The 18,804-nt window shown below is 41.8% G+C and overlaps 1 protein-coding gene across 1 annotated transcript in view; it reads right to left on the bottom strand.

Moving 5' to 3' along the window:
• hecw2b (HECT, C2 and WW domain containing E3 ubiquitin protein ligase 2b) overlaps positions 1 to 18,804 on the bottom strand; it is a 146,959-nt gene that overhangs the window by 54,793 nt on the left and 73,362 nt on the right. The window contains exons 7-14 of the mRNA XM_078243453.1: positions 17,103 to 17,245; positions 16,617 to 16,714; positions 15,100 to 15,983; positions 14,876 to 15,020; positions 9,856 to 9,957; positions 9,370 to 9,520; positions 8,225 to 8,328; positions 7,987 to 8,111 (exon numbers count right to left, since the gene is read on the bottom strand). Of these exons, the coding sequence (XP_078099579.1) occupies positions 7,987 to 8,111; positions 8,225 to 8,328; positions 9,370 to 9,520; positions 9,856 to 9,957; positions 14,876 to 15,020; positions 15,100 to 15,983; positions 16,617 to 16,714; positions 17,103 to 17,245 (1,752 nt within the window). The remainder of the gene's footprint in view (positions 1 to 7,986; positions 8,112 to 8,224; positions 8,329 to 9,369; positions 9,521 to 9,855; positions 9,958 to 14,875; positions 15,021 to 15,099; positions 15,984 to 16,616; positions 16,715 to 17,102; positions 17,246 to 18,804) is intronic.

The following is an 18,804-nucleotide window of genomic DNA, read 5'->3' as shown; positions in this document are numbered from 1 at the left end:
AGACTGAATCTGGTGCTGTCACAGGGGGGCTAAAATGCTTGCCTGAGTGCAGAATGTATTTTGCCTCACTCTCTGGGTTTGCCACATTTTTTTCAAAATCCACAAAGAGGACGTCCTTTCTGAAGTCTGCAGGCTGTTCAAGGTTGCCCAGAAACGCTCCTACTCGATGGAATTTCACATCACGGATAGTGAGCACTGTGGCAAACAATTATGATGGCCTCCTGCAGACATTGGATAACATCATTGCAGATATGACAATGGATGATGATACACTGGATTTTGCCAAAGGCTTTGTGAGGAAACTGGAGGATTTTGAGTTTGTGTTCATGTTGTACACATATGAACAAATCTTCTCTGAGACTGATGTGGTCTTTGATATTGTCCAGCAGAGGGCTATGGATGTCTCTTCTTGCATTTGTCAAAGAGAAGAGGCCAGAGGGGGCTTTCCAAGCTGTTTATGCCAAAGCAGCAGATCTCACATCAGACCCACGAGATGAGCCCATGAGAAAGCGCCATCTGACCCAATTGCAGGATCCCCAAGAGCGCTACAGAAATCTGTACATGGCCATCCTTGATAACATCTTGGAGCAGATTCCTTGACGTTTTTAAAATTTTGAAAGTATGCTCTTCTTAGAATTAGTCAATCCAGGGAAATTTTATGACATGAGACAAGTGTTTCCAGAGGAGGCCTTCCAAAGTGTCCTGAAAAGTTATGCAGGGTAACAAGGGAAAGCTGTGTGATTACTTGGTGTTCCCTCATGCCCTCTTCGGGCATTTTTGTACATTTTTCTCAAGTTTTTTTTTTTTCATTTTGTGATAATTTTTGCTGTATGTGGCATGAAATTTTGTCAGAACCTTTATGTTTGGTCAAAATTTTTAAATCCAGTGTTTTTTACTCTTACATGTTTTTTATATTTGATTGATTCATTTTGTACCCTCTGGACATCTTCGTGGCAAAAATGTACACGCACACAAAAACTGCTATTAAATCATCATATATCAATTTTTTTCTGCTTTTTTTTCCATAAATCACTTTAACAACTTCTAACTTGCTCAAAACATTCAATCATTTTCAGGATTTTAACCCTTTAAATGCCAGTTTATTTATTTGAAGTATTTCATTATTTATTACAAAAAACACAAAAAATGTTTTCCCTCAAATATTGATATATGATGATTTAATAGCAGTTTTTGTGTGCGTGTACATTTTTGCCACGAAAGTGTCCAGTGTTTGTAAATTTGAGGAGGGCATGAGGGTTAAAGACATAGAGTTGGACAGTGCAATGCCTCAGCTTTACAAACTGTTGTCATTAGTGGCTACAATTGGAGCTACATCTGCAGGTGTAGCTTCTCCTGTTTAAAGCGACTCAAGTACTACACCCATAACACAGTGGGCCAAGGCCATTTAAGTAGCCTAGCTCTGCTGGCCATTGAGAGGACACTGGTCAAGTTACTGGAAAAGATGCCTAGTTGGTACAACAGGGTCACAGAGCATTTTCTTGAAAAGGAACATAAGGCAGAATTTACGTATAAATAAATGGACAATTTTTATGATGTAGACTGAAAATGAGCTTCCCCTCTTTGAAAGACCAGCAGCCGCCACTGCTCTGTATGCCACTCAACTGCATTACATGACCCCCCCTCCACGTCAAAGCTTAAAATGTATTCAAATAATTCCTATTGATGCATTAAAGCCCCAAAAGGGATATTTGGGACAGCCCTACAATATTAATACTTTCACACATGGTCAAAATAATGTAGTCATAGCCGTAGTGACCACTTAGAGAGGACACGTGTTCTGGGCTAAAAATAAACCAATGTCCAGTGCTTTGTATTCGGGGATCAATTTATTCACAGTTCTGGTTACCATGGCGCCGGTGAGTGTGGCAGCCACATAACCTGCTCCGTCTGTTTTTTGTTTTTTTAATCTACCCTGAACTATGTCATCTACATACACATACAATACACTTTAAATATACGGGACTCTCACTGTCTCACTCACCGTCTCACTGAAAGTTTCACTCCCGATCAGCGAGATCATGAGGAGAACCGACAATAACAACGCCACCACCAATGAATGCGCTAGCTAGAGGTAAATAGGCAGGCATCAGAAACAGGCTGAGGAACAGGGCAGACCGCACACCACTGCCCAGCATCCTGCTAGCTAGCGTCCAGTTAATAGAAAACAAGCTGGATGAGCTCAGAGCCAGAATTAAATACCAGAGGGACATGCAGATACCAGACCATGCAACTCAACCAGCGGATCACCTCTTAGTTCACCACATGGACAGAACAAGAGAGTCAAGGGAAGGTGGAGTATGTCTCATGGTGAACAACTACCGGTGTAACAGCAGGAACATCCATCATCTCACACATTCCTGCTCACCCAACCTGGAGCTCCTGACTATCAAATGCCGCCCGTTTTACCTTCCTCTGGAGTTTACCTCAGTTATCATCAGTGCCATTTATATCCCACCACAAGCCAACACTGACACTGTCTGAACTACATGAGGCTCTCATTAAAGGAACACACCAACTTATTGGGACTTTAGCTTATTCACCGTATCCCCCAGAGTTAGATAAGTCCTTGCTCGCAGCATCTGAGAAGCCCCGTGGTGAGGAGCAGAGAGTAACAACGGTGCTTTTCAGGTGTTGCACTAATCACTCCGCCCAAGTAGCAGTGCTTTGCCTTCTGAGAATAGTTCCCAGTATGTATACGGTTAGAAGATGGCTGTGTCTCATGTGACCTTGTTATTTGTACAAGCTGTGACTATACAAATCACAACATGTAAATAGGAAAATGTTGGATATTTTGTCACTTATTGGGAGCAGTAGGCTAGATGGAGCTGGTTACCTCCAGGATCTGTGCTAAGCTAGGCTAGCAGTGGGTGCGTCAGACAGAGTTATGGTGAATAAGCTAAAGTCCCAATAAGTCGGCGTGTTCCTTTAACCACGCAATAACAGGATGCAGCCGTTATTGTAGATGGGGATTTTAACAGTGCTAACCTGAAGAGAGTCAGACCTGACCTTCGGCAGCACATCACATGCCCCACCAGAGGAGAGAGAACCCTGGATCACTGTTATTGACCCTTCAAGGACGGCTACAAAACAAAGTACCCTCTGTTCGGCAAATCTGACCATGCTGCAATTTTCCTTATGCCAAAATATGAACAATGGCTAAAGCAGGAAGCCCCGGTGAAAAGGGAGGTCACACGCTGGACTGACCAATCAGAGGCGGCCTTACAGGACGCTCTGGACCGCATGACTGGGATACGTTCAAGTGCAGCTCTGACGATAATAACATGTTTACCATCTATTATGACATCTATTGTGTTGTATATTACTATTTTTATGGATTGTATTGTTATTGTTTTTATTGAGCTGGAACAGGTACACAATGAATTTCACTGCACATTGTACCGTGTATGATTGTGTATGTGACAAAATGTGAATTTGAATTTATACACATAGTAACATTCCTTAGGGACTGTTCGTTATTTATTTAAGGGGCCACCAGAGGAGTTTTGGGACCTTTAGGCTAAAAAGACTTGACCCTAGCCTCGCCAGTAATAATTTTTATATGACCCTCCAGAATGATTTGAAAAAGAGGCATGACCCTCCCCTTATGTGCTAGTTTGCGCTTAGCAAAGATGTACAGATGCCATTTGATTTTTTACAGCCATGACATACATTAGTTAACCTCTGCATTCTCATCTTACACATCACACAGTAGATTTACTCACTAACATTGTTGTGGAAACACAATAAGCATGAAAACTAAATGCACACTTCCTGCATTACTGCATTACTTCAAATACTAAGTTACTCCTCTAGTAAACTAGTATTCACATGAAATAAAACAATAAAACATTGAGACCATTCAGCAAAGGACACTGGGAAATAACAAATTCAACACTGGTTGCTACGGAATCATCACTAGGCTTTCTCAGTCATTGTATATTTTAGCATAGGTAAAGCTGCCGAAGCTGAACATTATATTCCAAAACATATATGTTTATTTTTAAAGCAGATTTTAAAATTACATTGTAACAATTTAACAATTCGCCCTTATGAAATCCAATCGCGGCACGGCTGTCTTGTAACACAATAGACAGACGGTGGCGGAATGCCCCGACACTTAAATTCAACTAAAATGCAACAGTGAACAATCAGTGTTCGACCTACAGTCTGTTGAGATGCCTATCCAAACGCAGAAACGAAGCGCAGTCACACCATAAAACGTTAAGACACGTTGAGAAAAAAGATCCGTATTTTGCCGTAATCCAATGACACGGGAAAAAAAAGTAATCCACAGCGATCAGTAGATCCAAAAAAGGGTCACAGTGTATCCAGCCAGCTCCAAACAGGTGAACGAGGCCTCTACACTTTGCCGTTTAAACAAAGTGGAATAAACGTATAAAAGTCCAAATCTACATAAAACCCACAATCAATTAGTAAGTTGACATCACATTTATATACAGGGCATTTAGGAAACCTTTATTGCAAGGTTAGCACGGCAAGATGTCCAGACTAGTGCAACAGTTTTTTGTGTCCTGCTGCTCCAATCGTCAGCCAGGTAATATTTTTTTACTAAAGCAGTATATGAAATCTGATGTATTACCTACCACCATTTAGTTGTTTTGTGTTATTTAAGATATTTATAAAATATCTGGTCATGACAGATGTAATTATTCCACTCATTTTTTAAACAATGCAATTACCCGTTTCAGCCACCAGGGGGGCAGCAAACTCATGGGTCAGACCCTTCCTGTAGTGAAGGAGGGCCGAGACTAAGAGCTACATGAAAAAATATGCACCAAACAAGCCACTTTGACATTTTGCTGTTTTCATAAATACAAAAGTTGGGTGACACCCCCCCCCAGACTTAAAAAACGTTGGGTGACCCTCCCCTCAACAAACAATAAAAAGACAGGTCCCTCCCCTATTTTCCTCCGGTGGTCCATTCCATAAATACCAAACGGTCCCTTAGTAAATTTCTTACATTTACTGGTTTGTCAAACCACTCAGTGCAGAGAACATTTACAGAAATTAAATATTAAGTACTGTATTTTACAACAAATCTCAAATGACTTAGTCTAAAAAAAGGTCCAATATGTAATAATGACAGCTAACATTTAAAATGGTTACTGCAGTACAAATTCAAAATAGTGAAAAGAGTCGTCTCCCCCGGCCCCTCCTCCCCAGCGTCAAAGTTCACGACACTAAACTCAACGGCACACAATGTTAGCTTGATGCTAGTCTCGCATTGCCAGACATTACTCCACAGCGCAGCAGAGTTGCTAGATGCTATGTTGACCGTAATAAAAGTCTGTGCTCTCACGGAGCTCTGTACCCAGCTGATAATCACCATTTATTGACTAACCGTAACAACAACAACCACTGAAAAAAACGCGACCTTGTGGAGCTTTGTGACCGACTGACAGCCACCTTTTCTCGGCTTAACGTCACTGCAACAGCTGCTTAAAAGACCGCGACCTCACGGCCGTCTATACCCAGGGCACAGTCACTGTCTGTCGGCTACGCCTGCTGAACAGAAGCGGGGGAACAATTTCGGCAGTGGGGTGATTGTCAGTACTACTACTTCCAGACCCGTTATACAGCTTGTCTATACACTGTACATTACACAATATGGTTGCATGCCAGTTTGTATGAAAGTGGGAATCATATAACTGTCTAGCATATCAAAACCTTGAAGCTGGCAATGGTAACATTAGCCACCATAACATAACATAGCGTTACATACATTGCAAAGCGACCTGTAGGGAACACGTTGTCCTAATCCAACAATTCAAAAGTTCCAAAATCCAAAGTTAAATTGCATGTTTCCATTATGAAGAAGTCAAACTTGTGGTTTCTTGCATATGTCATGGATGCGTTATTATGGATCCTACGTAACTTCTAGGCAAGTCCCGCCCTACGAAGCAGCTCAATTGGTTGGGGTAAGGCATTGACCTGAGTGGTTAAGGTTAGGATAGCCGATCGGTCAGGGGATAGGACCTGAACAAATCGGGTTACGTTACCTTGCGTAAGCATGGACGCCTGGCCAATAGTAGTGTGGTCTTGCCTAGAAGTTGTGTGGGTTCCATAATAACGCGTCATGGATCCTACGTTAGCAGTAATCGTGTATTAGCATGGTGGCGTTAGCACCAGTCAGGATCACTTCACCGGCTGTGTCTACATTTTCTTTTGCGAGTACCTAACTTGAGTACACTATAAAATTTAATGCGAGCACATGAAAGTTGAAATAAATGAAAATGACTATCCCTACGTTAGCCGTGATATAAATGAATGAAGCTCAACAATTAACGGTTTAGGAGGAAATTAGTCAACTCTTTTAAATGCAGAAAGATGGTGAGTTTTTTTTTAGGGCAGGTAGAATGAATCTATCTCCGCTGATTCCGTTTGTTTGTTTGCTGCTTGAATGGCTGTACTACAGCTGTAGCGCGCTGAGTTTGCGTTTTTACAGATATATCTGGCAACCCAGCCCGGCTTCCAAATAGGCAGTTGATACCAACCGATACCAACACACAGCCCAAAACACAAACAGACATCCCGTCACGGAACGGAAATTTCAAAAGTAGTAAATACTGTCAGAAAATAATAAATAATTATTTCTGACAATAATTGTTGTCAGAAAGGTATTTTAACTTAGCATATTTCCTTAATATCTGATGACACTTTTTGATTAAATAGAGTAAATGTATTACATATTGCACCTTTAAAAATATACAAGTCTGGGATCAGAAAAGAAAAAGGGCTTTGCCAAAACATTTGACTGCAATCCATAAAGCACAAAGAAAAAATACATAACCCTCCCCCATTTCTGACAACCCTAAACATTTTAGAACAGTCCCTTAATGAGTGTGTGGTCAACAGAAGTTGAAGAGAATGCCTTGCAATTTCCTGAAACAAAGAGCCAGGGTTTCCCGCAGCACTTTGCAGTTTAGGCGGCCGCCTTAACAACACGCACATTCCGCCTTAACTGAGTCTTCAAAAAAAAAAAAAAAAAATTATATATGTAAAAATACCACTAATCATGCTGGCGGTGAGTGTAACTGTGTAAATTTATTCACATTTAAAGGGATAAATCGCCATTTCACCGTCGCGTGTGCGTCAGAGTTTGTCAACAAATGTGGGCAGCTGGGGCATGCCCGGGCAGAGACGGGGTGAGTGGACTTACCGGAGCATTGGCATACGGCAGGCAGAGAACATTTATATATGTTTCTCTGTCTGTATTCTTCACATCAGTGAGGCTTTCTTCTCTTGTTTCAACGAAGTGAATACATGACGAAGTGACTGGAAATATCCATCACCTCTCGCGCATGGATTCTCAATGTCTTTGTCTTTGAGACACAGCTGTTGTCTGTTTTTTTTTAATCACTACACGCGGTTCACAATACACGGTTAGACAACGTAGTTAACACTACACACAGTGAAATTACGTGTCCTGTTTTTATTTCACGCATACTATCTTCTGGAGTGTGTGAAGCTATGGGTTGAGGTTGTTATCTCAGCGCAGTTTGTTTTGGAGAAGAGTTGTCAGGCAAAGTGGAAGAGTGCGTGTCACGGAGGATAATGGGAGCAATGCCAGTAAAATTGTTATAGCACTTTCTTTGAAAATAGTTTGAGCTTAAAATTGCACATTGCAACTGTTATTTTGAAAAGCTGGTTATTTATTAATTATTTATTATTATTTAAATTTAATATTTAGTGTAGTGTGTAGTACAGAGTCTGCACTACAGAGATGTATTAATTCTATATTTAAATTTGATATTTAGTGTAGTGTGTAGTACAGAATCTGTACTACAGACCCCAACCCCCGGTCAGATGGCAAACCTACCACCTTAACTAGCAAATTTTCTGCGGGAAACCCTGAAAGAGCAGAGTATGACCTTTAAGAAGGAGGTAGGGGAAATAGAGATTGATTGGTTGAAAGAAAGAAGAGAAGAAAACGAGTGTCCATACAGGGTTGGAATGCAGCACAGTAAAGAAGTCAGGGCTGGTGAGGAACTTCACGCTGGGGGACTGAAGCAGCAGGGTGAGGCGAGACCTGGAACTGGACTGAGCCACACTGTTGTCTCTACGGAGCTCTGCAACACACACACACACACACACACACACACACACACACACACACGGTCTGAAAAAAAACATCAGATCTCCTGGACATGCTTTACAGACTGCAGTGCAGTGAGAGAATTACCTGGAATGGAAGGGTGCATGTCAGTCTCATCAGCCAGCAGCTCATTGGCTGGCTGCTCCTCTGGTCTGCAGTCATTGGTTATCGTCCTCCGTATACTCTGATATCTGGAAAAGTGTGTATGTTTGTGTTAATTACTATGGTGACAGTTCAAGTAATCAAATAATTGCAAAAGTGGAAAATTAAATTTTATGTAACTTTGCTGCTTGTATTTAAAGGGGAACTATTATATGGCATTTCAGGTTCATACTTGTAGTTCGTGTTTATACTAGGACTTGTTTACATGCTTTAATGTTCAAAAAACACTATCTTTCTAACCCCCAATTTCCACTGGATGCGGAATGGCTGCGGAACGGCGGCGGAGTCATTAGGTTTCCATTAAAGTCAATGTGTGTATTTCCACTGACTGCAGAACGGCTGCGTTCCGACTGCGTCCCAGCTCCGGCGGTCCGCAGCCCTCCGGAGCAGATACGCAGAGCTTCTATTTTTGCCGGACGCCGGAGAGCTCCGCAGCAATTCAGCACACGGCAGATAGTGCGGGACAGGAAGTCGAGCACAGAAACAAAATAAACATCCGGTTCATTTTCAAAATAAAATACACCGTGCTCACGGCGGATCATATTTCCCTCCACTACACCTTGAAAACACAGCACAGAGTTGTTTCCCCTCTGCTCCTCTGGATGGAAACAAACTGTTGTTGGTTTTGTGGTTCTATTCTACGTGAATTCGCGAGATCTTGTGGGTCCTCGTGACTTCAGCTGTCAGTCATGGCCGCAGCCGTGCCGCAACAAATCCGGACATACAATGTTAAAAAAAAAAACACCAGTTCTGCCTACCTGGAGCAGATGACCAATCATAGAAGGCCGGAGAAGGCCAGCTAAGTGTTGCATAACACTCAGCCGAGAGTAGAAAAAACTGTTGAAACCAGAGCGCTCAGAACAGTTGGAAATCTGAACGTTTTAGCTCACGGGGACTTATGGGGTCTAAAATACGTTTACCTCCTTATTTGAAGTTTTTGCCACATTTAACATGAAAATCCGACATTATAACATTGTAGATATGACAGAAAATGTGGAATAAGCATAATATGTTCACTTTAAACATTGAGGCTGACCAGAGTATCTGTGTGTGTGTCTGTGTTTTCTGACCTACGGTTCAGCTGCTCCATCTGCTGTATGGAGTTGGACCTCTGGAGGGTCTGCGGGGCAGGGGGAGCAGTGGGACGCTGCCAAGTTGTGGTCCTGTTCACGTGGTCCACGTAAAAGATCCGACCGTGGCTGTCGATGCGAGCCTCCCAGTCTGGTAACATACACACACAAATTGACAGAAGTAAAAGCACACACACAACAGCAAGACAATGCTCAAGAGGTAATGCATGGGTTTGGTATCTAAACAAACTGTTAGCTCATTAGTAATAGTACGAATTTCAGAAATGTAAAGGGTACACTCGATGAAAAGACGAGTAATGAATCCCTTTTAAAAATTCCCTTTTTATGACCAATAAAATAGGTTTATTTCGACTGAGCCAGTGTAGAGGAACTTATAACTAATTTACTGCTTAGTGTAAGCTAAAGTGAGTGTTTTGTGTGAGCAAACTATAGTAAATTGTGCAGAATATTAGAAAACACACTCACTAGGCGGTAGTGGCTCGTCTACTCTCTGGTAACGACTGATGTCATGGCGGACAGATGGCAGGGAACGAACAGATTGGTGACCATTAACCTGAGCTGTGGCACCTGCACATACCCACGCACATACACACACACACACACACACACACACACACACACACACACACACACACACACATTTTTTGCATCACTTTAAACCTCTGACATTCTAAGTATGATCGGATCCTACAGCTCCCCGCACTTGCACGTGCATACATGGAAAGCCTTAAGCGGGGAGAGCAGCAGTGTAGGATCCCCATAGGGTACAGAATAGAGCAGCATCAATGACAGAGACACAACATTGATTAAGTCAGACAACATAAATTTAAAAAGGAGGAGCTGGGGTGGAGGTGGGTTGCAAGCACTAGCAGAGATGCAGCAAGGTAGGCTGGGAAAAGCAGTTTAAATAGAGCGCGCTATTTGGAAATCCAATTAAAAAAAGGGGAATCAGCTGAGCCATCAACTGGGGTGCTGGCTTAGGAACTATCAGCTATGAGCTGAGATAATAGCCTAGTTTGACTCTGTGACCTGCCTAAGGTTTCATTTTTGGCAGGTGTAATAAACGTGATCTGATCTAAATAATGCTTGAGTCTTTTATTAATACTCCATAATCACTTAATCCTTTGACATGGAGAGATGCCGGTCCGGATTGCATGGGGATTTTCCTCTTATATCGAATTTGGGGCAGCATACAAGAAACACTAGTCATGGGATACATTTTTTTTAAATGATAACAAACATATGCAGACTTATAGACAGACAAAAGCAAAACTAACTGGGCTTTAAAATAGATTAAAAGCCCAGTTAGCCAGTGAATGTCTCAGTTAGTATGCTCCTGTACAATGTAGATGTGAAAACATCTCTAGGCACCTCACAATTCGATTCAGAGGGCTACCATGCGATAATAAAATTATTATCAAATCATCTTGATGCATCCATTTTTTAAAAGTGCCTGTTTGCAGCGCATGCCTGTTGACAATTTTCATGACAGCCAATGTCAAAACGAACCACTCATGACTTATGAAGTTTAATGTAATGTCAAAAAAAAATTTTGATAGGTTATGCTACGCGGTCCGAGGAGAAGCTTACGCCCTTGGGGTAGACCAAGGGGGTAAGCGTCGCCTCACAACCAGAATCTCCTATGGCGCCATTTTGATGCTAATAAGCACTCACCCCCCGTTAGCATTCCATTGACTGCCATTCATTTTGACGTCACTTTGACAGCGAATTCCTTTACATCTGAAGCATTTAAAGACTTTATTTGTGCATTGTTTATTTCTAAAAAAACACGACAATGTATAAAAGGCTCCATTACCTTGTACCTCACGTTATGGCTCCATAGCAGACGTTTTTGTAAAAATAGGCTAACGATTGTGTCATAACCACGGGACTTACTGTCGCATAGTAGAGGAATTAACGTATAGTACAGGAGAAGCTTGCAGACAGTTTCGTCTTACATTAGCTGTTTAAGTTTAATTACTAATGTTAACTAGCATTTTAGTTAGCAATAATTAGCCTGTGTCCATGTTATCTCCTTACATATACCTACGCTCTCCGTCTCTGTAAGATTGGGAATGATTGAGATTTCTCTTGGCACAGCTACCAGAAGACTTACAACTTTCAGACAGGTTGCTCACGTCACATTTACGTCGTCTCTCTCAGTTGGAGGCTCACTGGAAAAGTGCTTCTAATGGCCTTCACTGGTGTCCGTCCAGAGCAACGGGATCTGTTGGTCCATTCTTATATACTGTCTATGGGGTAGACGCTCCATAATGATGCGCCATCTTGAAATATGTTAGCCGGTAAGGGACATACAGGCTATACTGCTCAGCCTTTCGCGTTTTCGACTCACAGCTGCTGCTAATGGGTATCGTCGCTTCCTGGCCCTGGCAAGTTTGAAGAAGGAAACATGGAGGACCACAAGTATTCAAAATCCAAATTTCAGGAACAGGAGTCTTCTTCTTCACCCAGAAAAAGAAAACGGATATTGAAAAGAGCAAGAGACCGGCGTCATCAGAAAAAAGAGTGAACATCAGAGTTGTTTTGGACGCACACACCAAATCCCAACTAGTTAATTATCCTCCGGACTGCTGCAGTCGGGTGGCGAGCATGCCCGCTCGTGGTGTGAAGTGCACACCACTCTCCGACATGAACTCATGGATGTATTAATAAAACGCATGAACTCCAACAACGACGCCTGATAGACGGCCTTTTGTACACCTTCGCTTTTTGAAGCGTGAAGGCTACCGTAGCTGCAATACTGCTTGGCGAGAGAGAGTTGATTGCGATATATATGCTAGATGGGAGTAATTCTTACACAATGTAGCTTTAAATTTAAGACAGCACAAATCATGTTCAAAGCAAGAAATAACTGACTTCTGGGAAATCTACAAAAAATGTTTCTGCCAAGGCAGGGTGGGTATAATCTTAGTGAAGAACTAAACTTTAAAAAGCTCAAAATAAGAACAACTCTAAAAAGTATGTGCATCACTATCTGTGGGGTGAGTTTGTGTAATGGTTTGGAGCAGGTGCTAAAACATTGCACAACGTTTAAAAAGTTGTATAAAAACACTATTAAAAGTATATAAGGGATGAAGAGAGATGATTGTGATTAGGGTGATGGGTTGTTGGTGCAAAATGTAAAAAAATGTTTGGTAGGTGTTTAAAATTATATATATTTTATGTATATTTCTTATCTTGCTATGACTATATAATATATATAATGATACATACATGTACAAAATATATAATATACAGGAACTATTTAGAGTTGAATGAGGGGTGGGAAAATTAACAAGCTTCTGCTTCGTCCCGCTCCTTTTCGGACATATTAAACATATTGTTTGTAACACTTTATAGATATTGTTTTCCTTTTGGTGTGTGCTACATTTACATGGAGTCTGGTGGGTTTAGCGAACGCAATTTCGCTGACTTTTACGTTTAAAAAAGGATCTTATTCTTTAACAGAAAGGTCGACCTCCTTAGAAATCCTTTCCATAATGTTGTCAGACACTTAGAATATTAATCTGAGCCTGTCAGTGGCAAAACGAGCACTTTTATGAACGTCAAAACAAGCTGGACAATTGACGTCCTATGAACTTACATTGTAGCTTGTTTCGCCGTTGCCGACTGCAGTGATCTCGTTTAATACTGGACCAATGTCAAAAATATTTCCTCAATAGTTTTAATTGTATCCGATACTCAATGAGCTGTTGCAGAAACAAGCCTAACGTGACGCAATAAAGCAAAAGCTGTCAGATAAATGTAGTGCAGTAAACATTACAACATTTCTCTCTGAGTGTTGTATAGTACTAAGTATGAAGTAGCAGCAGTGGCGATTCTAGGATCAGACCAGAGAACATGACATGGATATAGTGCATGCAAAAGTGTTAATTTGCGCCATGAAATTACCAACTTCTTCACAACCACACTCCTGCTCTCCCTCTGACAGATAGAGACTCACCATAATGGTTATTATATTGCTAGATTCCAGTCAATCCCACTTACCTATATATATCCCACTTACAAATGTGAATATATATTTCTACTGGTATGCTTCCTAGTGACATTAATGCAAACATATGAAGAAAAAACGATTCCACCTGTGTGTGTGCATTGTTATAATTCTGAAGTGCAAAATAGTTCAGGCTACAGCACAAATATTTCCATCCATAGATAAGAATAATCAAGTCTAACCTCTGAATTTATTTTCAAAGTGCACCAGATTGATGCATTTAAACGTTAAAATAGACAAACTTTTCTTACAAGGGAGCATGCCAATGGACCCCCCCTAGGGGGGCTTGTACCCCAGTGCAGCTCTAGGTCTTGTGACGCCCCTGGGGCAGTGTCCCCATTTTGAGTTTTACAAAACTAAAAACATTACCTTTTTTGGAGGTATTTACGCTTCTGAGCTGAAAATGTCCCTGGATTTTGTCTCAAATCTGGTCACCTTAGCATAGAGTAGTGAAGCTGTACAACTAGCATGTGTGGAAATGGGAAGTGTTGCTTTAAAACAAATATAGCAACACAGAATTCTACAGAATTGAACAGAATGACGGGCGCCCATGAGGATAGCACCGCTAGCTAGGTACAGCGAGAGTTGCCTTCTGTGTAGGTGAAGCGGGTGTACCGTGAAACATGGGGCAGTTTATTATAATGTGTATAAACTGTGAAATATATTGGTGCTAGCAACATAGTAGTAAATAGAGTAGTTTGTAGTGCAGCAGCGTCAAGCAGGCTGTGTAGCTAATAGTGACACAGCATTATTAAGCTAATCGTTGCTAGTGTGCTAACGGTAATTGTACAGTGTATTTTCATGTTATCTTTAGATGTTAGCTCAAGTCATAGGTTCCAAAAATGTGGTAGAAATTCTGATAAAACGTGTGAAAGGTCGAGCAGGCTAGTGTAAATAAGTGTGGGTCGACATGCCCACGCTAAGGAGAGCGATCCTGACCTGAACTGTATTATGTTTTACAGAAATAAATGTGTTGCTCCAGAGTGAACATCCCTTCATTCTAACAAGTTTAACATGTGTAATGCAACAATGAAGCAGATAATAGCAGCAGAATAAGATACTGCAGCCTGTGCATGGCCTTGGCAGCAATATTATATTCTGTAAATAATATGGTATCAAGGACGACTTTATGTCAACTGAAGTCAACTTTATGAATCAGATCAATGACTGAAAACTTAAACATATAATCTCTTTGATTAAATTCATATATATATATATATTTTAGATTTTTTGGGGGCATTTTAGGCCTTTATTTTTATAAGACAGCTGAAGACAAGAAAGGGGAGAGAGAGGGGGAAGGACATGCAGCAAAGAACCACAGGTCGGAGTCGAACCAGCAGCTGCTGCAAACCTCTATATATGGGCGCGCGCTCTACCGGGTGAACTACCCAGATACCCTTGTGTATTGTATTTTAATAAAATTGTAATAAATGTTGTTGCCCATCGCATAAACAGAAAAATGTTACCTACCAACTTCAGAAGTGCCTCCTCCTTGGTCAGCTATGATGCTGCACGTAGGAGCAGCTGCTGCTGCTACTGGTCTGTTTGCCTCGCTGCTCGATGACTCCCCTTCCTCCTCTGCCTTTGGCGCCACTTCTTTTCTTGTCTCCACCTCCTGAGGACAGGATAGGAAAAAAGATGAGTGAAGAAGAGATTTGACTGACATTTCAGAAATGTAATCTACAGCTGCTCACCTGAATGGGTGAAAGGGGACCAAGTGAGGGATTGCAGGTTACTTCCTGGTTTGTTCTGCTCTGCTCCTGACAGGTACATTCCACCACAGACTTCCTTGACCCAGCTACTGCAGCTGACTCAGCCACTGATGCCTGAGATAAGCTGGAAGTTTCCCCAGTGATGTGTGCAGCCTTAGCTGCCACTCCAGCAACCTCTGCAGTCCCAGCTGTTGATGTTTCTGCCTGTGTTTGGACTGTACCTTCTGCAGTCCCAGGTTCAGCCCCTGCAGTCTCAGTTTCAGGCTGAGCATTGGAAGAGGAACCTGCCTCTGTTGTTGTCCCAGTTCCAGTCCCAGCTCCAGTCTGCCCCTGTGGCTCTCCTTTTGAACGCTCGTTCCCCTGTAGAGACTCAGATGTAGCCGATCTTCTCGATAAGTCTGGGCTCTGCTGTGTCCTCATCTCCTGTTGCTCCCTGTGTTGCTCTACCATATCCTCATCCTCATCTGAGTCTATGTGTAGCATGGCATTAAGCCGCGTGTCTGTTGGAAAGCTGGAGCGGAGTTTTGGTGAAGGCCCTGCCAGAGCTCGGTCCCCGGAGCTCCCGGGAGCCTCGATGGCATCCAGGTAGTCATTGAGTGACACTTGTCGGTGGGTTTGGCCGCCCAGAGGCACAGAATGCAGATCCTCCTCTTCCATCTGCCCAGGCTCCCGCCACACGCTGTCATCACCATAATAACAAGAACTGTTGACTAACAGGGAGCCCTCGTCAGGGCCTGTGGGAGAAGATCTGTATGCAACGCATGAGGAAGAGGAAGGGTGAGGAAGGTCTTCGTCGTCTGAGGGACTTCCGGGGTCACAATTTATTGTGCCACCTAAGATGGTTCCTACAGCATCTGGGGAGGCTTCTGAGAGAAAGAGAGGATTGAGGAGGACAGGGGATAAAAGAAGATTAGGGATAAGCACAGAGCCTCTGGGGGTCATATGATATAACACAAATGTTAACCATGGAAAGGAAAGGGACATTTTAAAGTAAGACTGACATTCTGAATAAAAGTGTGAAACCATAATTATACTGTATATATTTTAAAAAAGCTTTTAAGTAACATACAGATTTTAAAGCAACATTGCATAACTAATTTACCTTAAAATAACTTTTTGATCATAAGTAATCATATCAAAAGCACCAGGTACACCTGCTCATATTCATGACAGCTGTGTATAAGTGAATTGCACTCTGAAACTGTAGCAGCACCACATCACAAAAAATTATTATACCACTGTTATACAATGTTGCTTTAACTGTCAAACCAGCTAAATGCAAGAATAGGCTCATGTCACAAAAGTTGTGAAAATACCATATATGACATTTAATACAATACAAACTGCTGGAGGGACTGATGGTCAGTGTGTTACATGTATGTACAGCATACAGGAGTTGACACGTATTGTATTGTACATTAATACTTTATTTTATTGTAAACAAAAGTATAAAAATATTAACATTTTCCCACAAGAGAATAATGTACACACACACGCACCATGTCCAGTGGAGGTGATATCCACCCTGAACAGAAGCTGCCCGCTCACATGGTCTGTAGGGAGACGACGACACAGGCTGTAGCTGACTGGCTGATCACTGAGCGTCACACACACACACACACACACACACACACACACACACACACACACATACACACACACACACACACACACACACACACACACACATTAATTTAATGACATCACATATAACATTTATCCAAATAAAAGAGTTAAAAGGTTAAGTCACAGTGGTTAAGTGCTGAAGTACCTCTTTCTTTCTCAGAACTGTTACCATTACTACTATTAAGTCATAGTAGTACTATTAAAAATAAGCAGGAGGTGCTGTTTAATAAAATACATTCATTTATCAACACAGCTTTATTGTCAGTTTGCGAGTCTATTTTAAAACTAAAGGTGCAGACCTTTAGATGTGTAATAGATGTGTACCCAAAGTGACTCCTGCTATGTGTGCATTGACTCACTCAGTTGTTGGCCCCTCCAGAAGTCTCTGCACAGGGATGATCAGCTGACCAAGAAACCGCTTGATAATTGGTCGGCTCTTGGCAAACTTATCCTTAACCTCGATCTCCAACACGTCAGTCATCAGAGCCACAAAGGTGTATTTCTACAGGAAGATTATAGTAAAAATATATTTTTATTTCCATTACCTGGCCATTTGGTACATATACAGTTTTATGTATTTAGAAATAAATTTGATTCCACTTGTGGTTTTGTCCTTTTGGGGGGGGAGCGCCCATATATAGCAACCCAGTCTCACGGCAGTATATAGCTTCTCTGCTGCAGCCCAACTGGCAGAAAGAATCGTGCTGTGATCACGAAAAATGCTTCCCATTGAAATACATTAGTTTAAAAAACGTGACCACATCACAAAAATATTCAAAATATCAGGATGGTATTACAATCTAATAGATTTATTTTCGTGATGCCATCACGAACTGCCGTGAGACTGGGTTGTATATAGAGGTTTACTCCTCGACACAGTGGGCCCAGGTTCGACTCCGACCTGCGGCCCTTTGCTGCATGTCATTCCTCCTCTCTCTCCCCTTTCATTTTTTCAGCTGTCCTGTCAATAAAGGCCTAACAATGCCCCAAAAATAATCTTAAAAAAAAAAAAAAGAATCTGTAGTACATTTCCCATTATTGTTATTGCTATTAACATTGTTTTCTGAATAAGTTTTTGGTAACCTCTATCTAGTTGGTTTTACAACCTGACAAAAGTTACATATAGCTGACACATTGTTTGTCAAGACATGATCAATAAAGCTTCAGGGACCTTGAGTGTCATTTGGCCTATAGCACTCTTGAAGAGTTAAAGCAGTCCTCCTTTCCATAGATAACAAGTCTGTGAAGTCCTTGCACCAGTACTCCAGATTGAAACAGTTTGGTTTGCGTTATTTCCAGTTTAATTGAATAAACCGTAACGATAAAAAAGCCAATGTAATAATATTTTGTATAATTTTTGTATGGGCAGTATACATTTTTAAGTAGTCGGGCAAGGCTTAATGGCAATTCAAAGAGAACATGACAAAGATCATCAGATCTACCCCATAGGGACAGAGGCAAGACTGTCAATCTTTTGATGTCCTCCCTTATCATTTTTAGAAGGTCATGTGCATTTAGCTCAACCATTTTTTCAATGGGCAATGATGGAGATACATGGAGAGGCGTGATTGGGAGGAATGGCCTCCCTGATCTGAACCCAAGTGGTTGTTCGTTGTTGGACTTCTGTGCTAGTCATGGACTGTCTATAACGAACACCATGTTCGAACATAGGGATGCTCATAAGTGTACTTGGTACCAGAGCACCCTAGGCCAAAAGTCAATGATCGATTATATAATCGTTTCATCTGATCTGAGGCCGTATGTTTTGGACACGTGGGTGAAGAGAGGGGCGGAGCTGTCAACCGATCACCATCTGGTGGTGAGTTGGGTCAGGGGGTGGGGGAAGACTCTGGACAGACCTGGTAAGCCCAAACAGGTTGTGCGGGTAAATTGGGAACATCTGGAGGAGTCCCCTGTCCGACGGACTTTCAACTCACACCTCCGGCGGAGCTTTTCGTGCATCCCTGTGGAGGCTGGGGGCATTGAACCCGAGTGGACAATGTTCAAAGTTTCCATTGCTAAAGCTGCGGCGTGAGCTGTGGTCTTAGGGTCTTAGGTGCC

This window comes from Sander vitreus, chromosome 24, assembly GCF_031162955.1.
Source record: "Sander vitreus isolate 19-12246 chromosome 24, sanVit1, whole genome shotgun sequence".
Classification (NCBI taxonomy): domain Eukaryota; kingdom Metazoa; phylum Chordata; class Actinopteri; order Perciformes; family Percidae; genus Sander; species Sander vitreus.
The sequence above is the reverse complement of the archived record's forward strand: the minus strand, read 5'-3'. Positions and strand labels throughout refer to the sequence as shown.